The 13,230-nt window shown below is 38.3% G+C and overlaps 1 protein-coding gene across 7 annotated transcripts in view; it reads left to right on the top strand.

Moving 5' to 3' along the window:
- WDFY3 (WD repeat and FYVE domain containing 3) overlaps window positions 1-13,230 on the top strand; it is a 152,676-nt gene that overhangs the window by 69,517 nt on the left and 69,929 nt on the right. For 6 of the 7 annotated variants that reach the window (XM_072116004.1, XM_072116022.1, XM_072115996.1 and 3 more), the window contains exons 10-14: window positions 2,782-3,249; window positions 4,506-4,607; window positions 7,096-7,289; window positions 8,781-9,238; window positions 12,545-12,628. In XM_072116004.1, the coding sequence (XP_071972105.1) occupies window positions 2,782-3,249; window positions 4,506-4,607; window positions 7,096-7,289; window positions 8,781-9,238; window positions 12,545-12,628 (1,306 nt within the window). The remainder of the gene's footprint in view (window positions 1-2,781; window positions 3,250-4,505; window positions 4,608-7,095; window positions 7,290-8,780; window positions 9,239-12,544; window positions 12,629-13,230) is intronic. The other variant, XM_072116048.1, reaches the window with a different exon arrangement.

The raw sequence follows: 13,230 nt of genomic DNA, 5'->3' as shown, positions 1-13,230 counted from the left end.
GTGTGGTTAAAAAAACATTCCGTTGGTGTGCCACAAAATTAATTTGGAGCATTAAACTTGTCTAAAACTGCTCCACTTTTATTATTCAGCATCAGACACAGTGATAAATCTGGTGCAGTAGAAGACTGGTCTAGTCTAACTCTCTCTACTGGTCTAATGTGCAACACATTGATAAATCTCCCCTGGTGAGATGAGAAATAGGCATGTATGTGTGAAAATGGTGTTATCTGCACAATTATATTCACTTTTTTACTCTTATTAACAATAATACTGGCACATTGGAAGCGTTTCATGAGACGACCCCTTTTAACCTCTTACTGACATTTAAGGTAGCAGTACGTCACGGACGGAAATGACTTCCTTATGTACCAATACGTCCAGCTTCTGGCATCCGCTCCAAAAGATGCGGTTGCAGCTGACACTTGCCTCGAACACCTGCAATTGGGTGTTAACCCCTTACACGCCGCAGTCACCCATGACTGTGGCGTGTAAGGGGCATCTGAAATGATTTGGACTTCCCATGGTGCTTACTGGGGTATCCAGTGCTCCAATGGCAGCACCGGGATCTGCCAGTGCCCCGGGGCTGCGTGATGTCTTACCTGGTTCCTGCCTGGAGGCAGCATGCTCAGTATGCTACGTAACACGGTGCAATACTTCTGTATTGCACTGTGCTAAAAGAATAAGAGCTTGAACAAGCGATCAGAGCTAACCTGTAAGAAAAAAATAATAAAGTTTAAAATAAAGTCTTATAATAGTCAATAAAAATAATTAAATAAAGTAAAAGTCCCATAAACACCAACATTTCCTATACACCTCTAATAAAGTACTAAAAAAAGTACCTACAAAATCACAAAAAAAACCTATACGTTTGGTATTGCCACATCCGTACAGTATCCTGCTTGGTGAAGGCAGTAAAAAAATAACTTGCCAAAAATGTTAATTTTGCTTAAAATTCCTTCACAAAAATGTTGTGTGCCAGAATTGTACCATTGAAAAAACTCAACACTTAAAAAATAAGCTCTCAGAAATGATGGAGATACAAAAAACAAATACTAAAAATATGCAAAAAAAGAAAAAGAGGAAACCAGAATTGATTATTTTCTTTTCCTCTGTAAATTCAAGTGTTAATAAAATCTCATCAATAAGTTAAAGACCCAGTAAAGTATTTTTAAAGTGCAGCTAATCCTGCAGAAAATAAGTCCTTGTCCATAGCCCTCAAAAAGTGACAATGCAAATCTGCTTTGAATGACGCACCTTCCCTTCAATGCCATGGTGTGTGCCCATACAGCAGGTTACCACCACATATGGGGTATTATTATACTCAGTAGAGATTGGGTATCAAACTTTGTGGAGGGTTTTGGTTTTCTATCAATTCAGAATGTCTAACTATTTTGAAAAATGCATTAATTTAGCCAACAAAAATTAAAATATCAAAATTGTACCAGATTTTGTTTTAACCCCTGTAAAACAATTAAAGGTTTAACAAACTTCAAAAGTTGTTTTACATACATTTTAGGGATTGTAGTTTCTATAACGGGCTAATTAATGGGGTTTTACTATTATTTAGGCATTGAAAGTTAGCTGAGCAGGTCCCCCAAAACTCAAATTTTCCATGTTTTTATGAAAAAAATGTGTTTGAAAAAGTAGAAAATTTTGAATTTTGAGAATTTTTCCAAATCTCAAACAATCTCTAAATCACCTTGATTTGTTAAAGAGTTTAAAAGTTATAATCACTTATAGTAACACATGTCAGATTTAAAAATAAAAAAAACGCTGTGTCAGGTAGGTTAAAAGTGGCTTCGGTGACAAGGAGTTAAGCAAACATTGTAGTGGCTTTTGTTTTTTCATATAATTTTAAATTTGGAAAGACAAAATTCTATTCATTTGCACATAAATATTGTGCAATTGTGTATACCTATTTTACTTTTTTAGCTCTGGTTAGAGAAAACTGCTCTATGACATTTAATAGCATCAAACTGAAGCCGATGCTGAAGATGTATTCACATAACTACAAAAACATTCTCTATTTTGTAAAAAATAATGAATTGTAAAAGGGGTTTTAAAGGGGTTTTCCAATGAAAGAAAATTCTCAAATCTCAACGCCCTTGTGATGTTAACACAATAAAGACCATTTTAACCCTTTACTTCACAATTTTAATGCCTAGGCTGGTCAGTGCAAAATTCCATGGTGTGGGCGGGGACTCTCTAAGCACACACATTATGATCTATCTAGTTCTGTGAGCTGACATTGTGGTTAGATTATCGGATTACAAGTTTATCTGCTGTGCCTCCCCAGATAAATAACTTATCTGGCTGTAGCTTGTAGTTTCCCTCATTCTGCAGCCGGCAGAAAGTGAATGAGTGTATGTGTCAGTGTGAACTCTGCAGGGAGCAGAGAGAGAGAAACTCTGCTCCACGGCCGTCGCGCAGAAATCCAACATGGCTTCCACGGTCCTAAGTCAGAAGTTACAGGGTCGTGTCTATGGGCAACTGAAATTGTATACACCAGGACTGATAGGGACAGGTTAGAATTATATCTGTGAAATGCTGTATTTTTTGTTAATAACAGTGAATTAGAGAATGTGTTGTTATCCTGAGTATATTTAAGAAACTTGTATTCATGTGAATACCCCTTAAAAATTACTGGATATGTAGAGAACTATTCCATGTCAAAGTATTTCACATAGATTCCAAGATGCAAATAAATAGCATCCATTAGTTTGAAGTGATTTCATAAGCTCGGTTAAATTTACCATTTACAGTATTTTTAATCATTTTTAGGTTTGAGCGTGAGGAACATTCAAGCCTTTTCTGTACTCCAGAATGCATTTCTTAAAGCAAAGACCTGCTACCTTGCACAGATCATCTTGGATGCCATCACCAATATTTACATGTCGGACAGCGCCAATTACTTTATTTTGGAATCCCAGCACACGCTGTCTCAGTTTGCCGAGAAAATAACCAAACTGCCTGACGTCCAAGTAAAATACTTTGAGATGCTTGAGTTTGTAGTTTTCAGCTTGAACTATATCCCTTGCAAAGAACTAATAAGTGTCAGCATCCTTTTAAAGTCCAACACCTCCTTTTCCTGTAGCATTATTGCCACCAAAACTCTTCTAAAATTTATTCGACACCACAACATTTTTAAAGATGTATTCAAAGAGGTGGGACTCTTGGAGGTAATGGTGAACCTGTTGCACAAGTATGCTGCTGTATTGAAAGACCCAGCTCAGGCTTATATTGAACAAGGTAAAGTCTTAAGCTTTGTTATGGTCCTGCAACTTAAAGAGAACCTGTCAGATGGATTTGAGACACTAAACCAACTACAGGTCCTTATTGACCTGTTTAGTGTCCCAAATCGTCCTATATAAGCTCTGTTTGTTTTTGTTTTTTATTACGCCCACAGACAAATGTTTATGCATGCCTAGATGTGAGTCAATGAGGCACATCAGACTCCCACCTGGAGCTCTTGGCGCTAGTGCCTCCTCTTAGGATGCTACAATGAAGTTGGCTTAACACCCTGGGTTCATTGTTCATGCTCTGCACCTACAGTGCTTGCTCAATGAAGCTATAGCTGAGTGATATTTTCTAGATCTCTGCTTGCTGTGCTTCTATAGGAAGCTTCATTGTTCAATACCAGAGGATTAAAATATGTCTATGGTCATGTGATGTACACACAGGGACATAGCTCATATTACACCACTCTGAGATGAGAATGGAATGAGCTCCGTGGACTGTTCTCTATCCTTGGGAAACCAATAATGGAGTTTCCTATTGAATATCAGCAAGAAGAAGTGCTGATACAGCAACCTTTCATCGTACAAACAGTAACATTTATTTGCTTCCACTTTACAATACCCCTTTAAATTTTTATTGTACTGTAAATGTAATATGTATTAATATTAATTGCTCAAAGGGAACCTGTCACCAGGGACCTCATTTTCAGTTGAGACAGGTTGCAAAAGTCCATTACAGCTGCATTGCAAATATGCATTTCTGCCTTCTCTAGGCATTTGCATTCCAATATAATTGTGTGTTACAACTTCACCTGGTCCATTACCGAATCCTTTGTGTAGTCCTGGGGGTTGGGCTTTGGTCTGTACTGCAGACTGCTCAGCTCTTGGCCCCCACCTTTGTGCTCCTGTTTCATTGCCCGGTGACTCCAGCAGCTGTGGTTGTATCCAAAGACAGCTATTCTTTATCTCTAAGGGACCATATGGCTACATTTTATAGGAAAATATCTTCAATGTACCAAATATTCAATGTATCAAAAGTTTGTATATGGCAGATGAATTAAATAATAAGGTTTTTGCCCAGATGAGAAAACGCCTTTTAAGATAAAATTGTTAGACACAAGTATACTTTATTAAATACTGTAACTGTGTTGCTATGTGCACATTACGGTAGCTGTCTTTGAATTTCCTTCTATGATAATTATGTCTTATCCCTTTACTTAAGATTTATGTCCTTTAGCAAAATTTTTTCTACCATTGTATTTTTAATAGGGTCCAGTAATGTAATACAGTCAACTGAGGACCAAAGGCAATTGGCATTAGTGGTAATGGAAACGCTTACAGTTTTGCTTCAAGGATCAAATACCAATGCTGGTAAGTTTGCCATCACTTCTTGACTGAAAACGTACTATAGAACTAATGACTGTGTGGCGTTTACCAGATAAAGAGTCACGATACACTGTTATCTTCTCATGAATATTGACTAAATAGTATAGTGGTATGAAATGAATGCATGTGGAATGTTTAAAGTATACAGACAGTCTCTGGGTTATGTACAAGATAAGTACAAACCTAAAGAACATAAGGTGAATTTTAAGTCGGACCTGTATATTTTATAATTGTTGCTCCAGACAATTTTTTTTTTTGTCCCTTTGACAATTGGATTTTCAAAAAGTTTGCTTTAATTGGACCAAGGATTATCAATAAAACTTCATTACAGACACATTACAGCTGATCATTGCAGCCTGGGACTAAAGTTAAGCCCCCAGAGAGATTAACCAGGGGGCAAAGAGGTCAGTCTGTAACTAGGGGTCTTTGTAAGTCTGGTACTATGATTTTTGCTGTTTAAATAGTGAAATATGTCAGGGCTTCTTAATGGGAGATAAATATCTGATAACTGGAGGTCTGACTGCTGGGACCCCCATTGATTACAAGCATAGGTGTCCCTAATTGCACCTAATAAATAGAGCAGTATTGCATTAGCACACTCTGACTTCTTTAACATCAATACTTCCAGTGAATGCTGCCTCCAAGCATGTCCACCATGACTCTGTTGACACCATGACCACCACTATATTACATAGTCAAATGGACTTTGTTCATACCTTGCTTTCATTCAGTCATGATACCCTTGACATAATGTATATCATACTCTATACTGAAGGTATAATGAAATCAAACATAAGTCAATGAAGAGAATAAAGTAAGGAGCTTAGGTTAGGGGTATATGAGGCATATTTCAAAATGTTGCTAAATGAAAAGGCACAAATTATTTAGACTTCCATAAGATCATAAGTAATAATCAGTCAACCTGTCCACACAGATACAACCGTTACATTGCTGACACATCACCTATACAGCGACTGTGTGTGCTGTATTTTCTATTCGAAAATAAACATTCAGTGAAATATAATATTTTACATGAACTGCAATTTGCAAATGTAATATTTGAAATGCTGAGATATCTTGTGGAAGCTTTCTGTAGATATTGATCGGCTGATGGCATCTATCCCATACCCAAATACTGCAGACAGGCATATTTGTATAGCTGCTATAAGCTAGCTGCTATAAGCTAGCTGCTATAACCGGAGGACTAGTATAAATGCAGGTAATCTTGGATTACCAGTGATCTGCATACATAGAAGGAAGTCATATTCTATATAGAGGAACAAAGGAATGGCTGCTTTCTTGCAAAAACGTCTCCACAGTTGTCGACAGTATGTGTGTGGTGTTTCAACTCCCCCTTTCACTTCAGTGCAGTTGAGATGTAATACCCAACAAAACTCTGTCTGCTCACACACGGTTCCATAAAAACCACAGACTGCAACTTATTTTGCAACCTTTTTCTAAAAAAAACTGCAAGTGCACCAAAAAACACACAACATAAGCTAATTTTATGAAGAAGCCAAAGCCACTCGTGTGATACCGTCAATGTAGCGGTGTGTGTAGTAAGCAATACTGCTCACCTGTTTACCACTTGGTGGTATGCAGTGTAATATCCAAAGGGATGGTCCTCAGTGTCCAAGTTGTTCCTGCAGCTCCACAGCCTCTGTGGAGTAATAGCAAAGAAAATAAAAAATATGGGGCTATAGGTTGGGGCGCTAAACGGCCTTGCACGGTGGAGTGTCTACACCAGAAAAGCAAAAAAATTTACTGATTCTCCTCACACCAGTACATAAGACAATGGACATTTATTGAGGATAAAATAATAAACAAATAAAAACCGCTAAATGAATATACAATGAAACTTTTTCATAATACTAATAGATAGAAGATCATATAGACTGGACTCTATATGATCTTATATCTATTAGTATTATGTACTGGTGTGAGTAGAATCCGTAAATTTCTTTTGCTTTTCTGGTGTAGACACTCCACCGTGCAAGGCAGTTTAGCGCACAACCTATAGCCCCATAATTTTTATGTTCTTTGCTATTACTTGGAGAAATCTGTCGGGTATCAGAGCATCAAGTCAGTCTAGAAACTATCACAAGGAGCCTTATTTACTTCATTTAAAATAGCTTTACATTTCATATTGCTGCATGTTGGTACCGCACTCTTTTGGTGTCCATAAAAATGTGCTGTAACTATGTAGAAGTCGGGTGTCTCCTCGACTTAGTGAGTAAGGGCAAGTAATAGGCTGGTAGCCCTGGACCCTTCCTGCAGTGTGGATGCCACCATGTGCATCTCAGAGGTGGCTAATATGTATTAGGCACTAGAATGCTATGCATCTCTTTAATCTACCTATACGTTGCTGTGTGTCTGAGGAATGTAAAGCTGAGGTAGTTTGCTTTGTATTTGTGGCCAATGCAATGAAATGTATGTTGCATACGATGTGTGATTGGTCTCTATTTCTCTTCAGGTGTCTTCAGAGAGTTTGGAGGTGCAAGGTGTGTACATAACATTGTTAAGTACCCCCAGTGTAGAGAGCACGCGCTCATGGTGATCCAGCAGTTGATGTTGTCTCCCAGTGGAGATGATGACATGGGGACGCTTTTAGGATTGATGCACTCAGCGCCACCAACAGAGTTACAGCTGAAGACCGATATTCTGAGGGTAAGCTACAACCGGTGGTCGTATTTTATATTTTCAATTTCAGGAAAATGATTCTAAAAGCTAAGAGATGGCAATCTTCCCGAAAATGATGACTCCTTCTTCGTTCACTGGAGCTCTGTCTAGCTGGGTTTTATAATATATTGCCATTACCATTTCACATTTCCATAATCCAACACAGTTAAAATGAATTATATTGGTAGCCAATAATAATTTTAATGTATCACACTTACTCATAGATAACAACATGATGAATAATTAACATTCCTATTTTTTTTGTCCCTCTGCAGAAACAAATTGAGCATATTAAATGTCAGCTTCTGCAGCTTTCATAAAGCAGATTGTAGAGACATTAGCGCACTTATGTCCACAGCTGACACCAGTTTCTCTATATCCTGACGTCTTGCAACCCAAAAATAAAAAAATGATTTCTCTAACTATTTTAATAAAAGCCAAACATAAAAGCACAATAACGCTATCTAGACAATGACCACTTCTCCAATCGATGGGAAGCTGCTGAGAGGTGCCCTATATCCAGTCACAAATATAGTGTATGTTGGTCACAGTCTGGTGGGTTTTGGGTCTAGTCCTGGACGGTGTGTGTGTGTGTCTGTGTAAGGGGCCTTAGGTTGCAGCTATATAGATGTCTCATGTGGAGCGCTTTCAGAATTTGGATATATTTTCGTTAGTTATCCTGTCCCTATTATAGCCTGTAATCTATAATACTCACTGTTCTACAACAGCAATGAACCCTGTATACAACTACAACTAGAGTCCTGTTGTTACTAAGCCAGTGTCCGGGAGTAAGAGTTCTCCAATTAATACCGACTTGCATGAACTTGGGGATTTCAAGCCTTTGATACTTCACTTGGGGATTCTAGGAAACATGAAAATATGTTTTCCAAGGTGGGACAAGGAAAACAATGCCTCTTTTGCTACCTTGTCAGGCAGCCTCTTTAACGTCAAGCATGACTTTCAGGAAGCCTAATAACATGATCTGGGATTCAAGCTGAACCAGTATATCCAGGAAGAACAGATATAGACAGCACCATTTCTATGTGGTTGCATCTCTTCAGCTCTTCTTACGGAGACTATGACAATTAAGGCCACCTAACAGGTGTGTGGAGGCTTCTGAAGAAAAGGCTTCCTGATAGTCATGCTTGATGGTAAGGGAGCTACCTTATAAAGCAGCAAAAGAGGTGTGGTTTTCCTTATCCTATCCTCGAAAACTTAATTACTAAGGCAGGTAGCAATAGGCCATGTTCTTTTCTGTAATTACTTGTTTATGCTCCAACATGGATCTTGAGGAACCTCCTTTATTTTCCATATGTGTCCTATGTCATCATGATAAAAGGCTTTGCAGGTGCTTTATAAGGCTGTCTGGTTTGGACATCAATAAATCATCCCAAGTACAAGAACTGTGGCGGCACTAGGTGGAGATTTTACCAGTGACAATATTGCTGTAATCTGAATTATTCTTTTTTTGGTTTACAGGCACTTTTAATAGTTCTGAGGGAAAGTCACCGGACGAGGACAGTTTTTCGGAAAGTTGGTGGATTTGTCTATGTCACATCTCTGTTAGTTGCAATGGAGAAGTCTCTAAGTTGTCCACCAAGGAATGGTTGGGAAAAGGTGAACCAGAACCAAGTCTTTGAACTTCTGCACACTGTTTTTTGCACTTTAACTGCAGCTATGCGATATGAACCCGCAAACTCTCACTTCTTCAAAACCGAAATCCAGTATGAAAAACTGGCTGATGCTATTCGGTTACTTGGCTGCTTTGCAGAATGCCGGAAAATCAGACCATCAAATGTCTTCCCATCTAATAACCAACCATTTCAGAGACTTCTAGAAGAAGACCTGGTGCAGTTGGACTCTGTGTGCCCAGTACTGAGACACTGCAGCAAACTTTTTGTGTATCTGTATAAATTAGCTACAGATTCCTTTGACAGGTAAGCTGAATAACTCAATAGGTTTACTGGGGATGTATACAAAAAGTTTTGCCTCAGAATAATGAGTGTTTTACTATATACTGTCATAATGATGTAAACCACAAGGGAACTTGGTAGAACCTTGTATAAATTGTATCAGCATCACTCATATTTCACATTTGTGTTAAATTGATATCAAATGTTGTCCACAATCTCATTACATTTCTCAAAAAATTCATTTTTTTCCAGTTTTTTTTTTAACTTCTCTAAGAGTAGGACCTACTCACATTCTGCACCACAGAAATGGAGGATCAGAGGGAAGAGAGGGGTGGCAGAGTGTGACAATACAATTTTATGTTACTGACCATTGCTTAAATCAAGCCAACAGCAAATTTGACTATACAAAGCAGCAGACAGTGTTAAGTGTTTTTTTTGTAGTTGCAGCAAACTATGAAAAATACATTTATATTCCAGGATTGTAGCTGTATTCTGAGCACTCTGGTTCACTAGTGTGTGACATCTCTTCACTTAACTGCTGCAAAGCACCTTCCCTCTAGTGCAGTGATGGCGAGCCTTTTAGAGAATAAGTGCCCAAACTACAAGCAAGACCCACTTATTTATTGCAAGGAGCCAAAACAGCAATTTAAGTAGTAAGTTATTGGTACTAGAGATGAGCGGACCCAACGCTCCTGTCCCGGTTTGCCACCTGACACGGATGTATTGCCGGATTGGTTGCCAAACCTGAAATCCATCATATTCAGGCCCCTAACAAATGGCCATTTGAGATTCATGGCCTCATTTCGATTTGCTCCCTGTTCTGCCACAAATTTATATCGTATTGGCCTCTTGAGGACACCAATACAGTTGAAAGATGAAGGGCAAATTTGGACTATTGTAGTTTCTCTTCAGACGAGCAGGAGCTCCAAATATTATCTAGTCTTTCCACATGTTCTCACTCTTCCTGTAGTCACTAATGTATTTCTTTAATATGCCACTGAGGGTATATCTTGGTTTTTGTGAAACTGAAAAGATTCTTCAAGTCTTGTCTGGTGAACTCTGTGCCAGGTCAGTGGCTTGAGTGCCCACAGAGAGGGCTCCAAGTGCCACCTCTGGCACCTGTGCCATAGGTTTGCCATCTCTGCTCTAGTGTAACAGACTTTTGTTCGAGTACTACAGCAGTTACTGGGGGAGGAAGTTGGCGTGTGTTCAGTGAAGATAACTTGCACAGCCTTGCACCAGAGTGCCTTGAATCGAGATACAATCCTGGAATATAAATGATTTTTTTTTGCAGTCCATCTTACACTAACCAGACATCCAGGGCTGCTACCCAACACTATATGGAGCTTTGCATTGTCAGTGCTGATGACAGATTCCCTTTAACTTCCTTACATGAAAACTGAAGAACTGAACAAGAAAGTTTAAAATGTGTAGGTTCGCTAGGCATCATGAACTTATTTAAGGCATATCGGAATAAAATTGTATGTTTAATTATACATTTTTCAAGTGCCGGATCAGCCTTAATTTTGCTTTGGATTGATCTTTGGTATTGTCTTATGAAATCACTGGAAAGAATGAAGTTTCTTCTTTGTGAGCAGCTTCATTCTTGGATGTGTCCAAAGTTCTTTTCTCCTACAAAGCCATTTTTTTAATGTTACATAGTTTACCAGGCCCACATCAAAAATTTCTCCATCCCTCAAAACTATTTTTAGATTAAATTGTGCACAAAATGGCAATACAGATGTCTCTTTACTAGTATTATTTTAATATTCTGACAAAAGCTAAAAATCTGACTTGCCGCTGATGTCTGAAGTGTAACACTGCCGGGCATGTTCTTATTCATTTGTCACATCATATTGAGACGCTTGATGTGTTTAACATAGCAGCTTAGTCTATTATGTAACCTGCCTTGGATCTAGTCAGTTTATAGATTTACATCTGGTTGAAGATTGATCTATCTAGTCAGGTTGTAAAAGTTAAGATAGTCTCTGCGTTCTTTAAGAAATACACCCAAATTGTGATTTGCATTGCTAAATTGTACAGCTTTAGGGTTGCCATTTTTTTGCCACAAAAATTACACTGAAGTGTGAAATAAAGGGCACGTGGCTTAGCACAAAGGTCACTCTGGGATGTGGGAGAATTTTAATTGTAAAGTTTTATCTAAACTCAAAGCTTGTGCACACTAAACTTTTTCCCCTTATCAAATATTTTAGTATAAAGGAGAAATTAAGGATGTGCCTGCTAGTGATTCTTAAAGGAAATCTACCATCAAAATTAAACATGGTAAATCAGGGGCACTTACTCATAGATCCAGGCACCATGACTGTAATAATCTTCTTATAGTTCTTATCCATGGCCTCCTTCATTTTAAAACCAACTTTTACAATTATGCAAATGAGCCGCAAGAGTTTCCTGGGGTGTTGCCAAAGTTCCTTTGTGCTGCACTTTCACCGCCTGTTACACTGTGTCCTCTCCCCCTTCTGTATCACTGTTACACTGTATCCCCCATGGATAACAAATATATAAAGATTATTAAAGTCAGGGTGTCTGGATCTATAAGTAAGTGTCTCTGGTTTATCATGTTTGATTTTCTTTATTTCTATGGTAGATCTGACTATCTCTGTATGAATGGACCTACCCAACTTAGCATTATCCACTATCTACAGGATTGTTATTGGTAAGGGCTTGTCTATTTAGCTCATGAGAAGGGGGATCATCTTCCTCCATCTTAATGGAGATGCTTCTTGTATATGTATGTGTGTGTATATGTAAGTACATTTGAAAAATCCAGCAGCAGCAAATTGAAAAATAACTTTGTGGGTGCAATATCCTGGTCTTGACACACCAGACGATTATATCCACGAAAAATGAGACTGCACTCCAAGGTAAATGTGTTATTAAAATAAAAAAGGAATGGGTGCTTTATTATCACTTGTGCTAATGTGAAGAAAATGTATTCCAAAACTATTCCTTCTAGAAAGTGTCTATGTAAACCTAGGAATATTATGCGTTTTAGATTTTATTACCGGTTTTGAGATGTGACACCTCCTCTGAGCTAGTTGTATCGTATAAACGATAATTCTTTGAGAAGTGATTTAATGTGACATCTATTCTGCATAGTGATAGGAAAGGAGATGAATTGGGGTAACACTAATTCTTGGTAACCTGTTATTTAGATGTTTGTCGCAAATCTGCTTTAGACTGTACATCTGTCTCTTTGCTCTTTGACTTTTCTGTATAATTCTGTTTCTTGCTCACAATATAACTAACACAACTTTTTCAATTGTCTTTCTAACTTTTCTGTCTTGCTCATGCCTGTAACCTCTGTAGTCGGGCTGAACAGATTCCTCCTTGCTTGACAAATGAGACTACTCTCCCTTCACCCTGGGGCACCCCTGCTCTATCCCGGAAAAGGTACTGATCTATCTGCTAGGTATTCTTTCCAGCAAGAGGGGTTTATAAATAATGTGACTGCTATTTTTTTGTGTGTTGGAAGATATAAATATATTTTCTTTTTCAATATAATACAAAGCTTAACGGAACCTGTTAGCACCTTTTTGGCTGTTTCAGCTAAAGACAGGTTCCCATAGCACTTTAACTCATGCCACCTTTTTTATTTCTAAAACCAGGAGTTCTATAATTCATAAAACTATTTTTAAACTTGCCTGACGGCTTTCCAGGAAGAGGAGCGACTCAGAATGGGCGGTTCTTTTATCTAATTTAAAGGTTTTTTCTATGAATATTGAAAACTCCCAGGAAGAACACTTACCCTACTCCGCCTCACAGTTTCTGCGTCTCTCTGGTACATCCAGCTTCATCCAATGAGTGGCCTAGTCCAAGAAGATGAATCATTGGATGAAATGGATCCTGTGACCTCCCCTGAAATTTAGAGAAGTGAGAGCTGGAATGGGGTTAGTGTATGCCTAGAATTGGTTGTGCTGGCTTACACTCTCCCATCCTGAGTGGGATAGTAGCTTAGGAATCTGTCTCAAATCCAACAGGCATCATTTCACTTT

Source organism: Engystomops pustulosus, chromosome 1 (genome assembly GCF_040894005.1).
Source record: "Engystomops pustulosus chromosome 1, aEngPut4.maternal, whole genome shotgun sequence".
NCBI lineage: Eukaryota > Metazoa > Chordata > Amphibia > Anura > Leptodactylidae > Engystomops > Engystomops pustulosus.
Note: the sequence above shows the minus strand (reverse complement) of the source record. Positions and strands in the feature narration are given on the sequence as shown.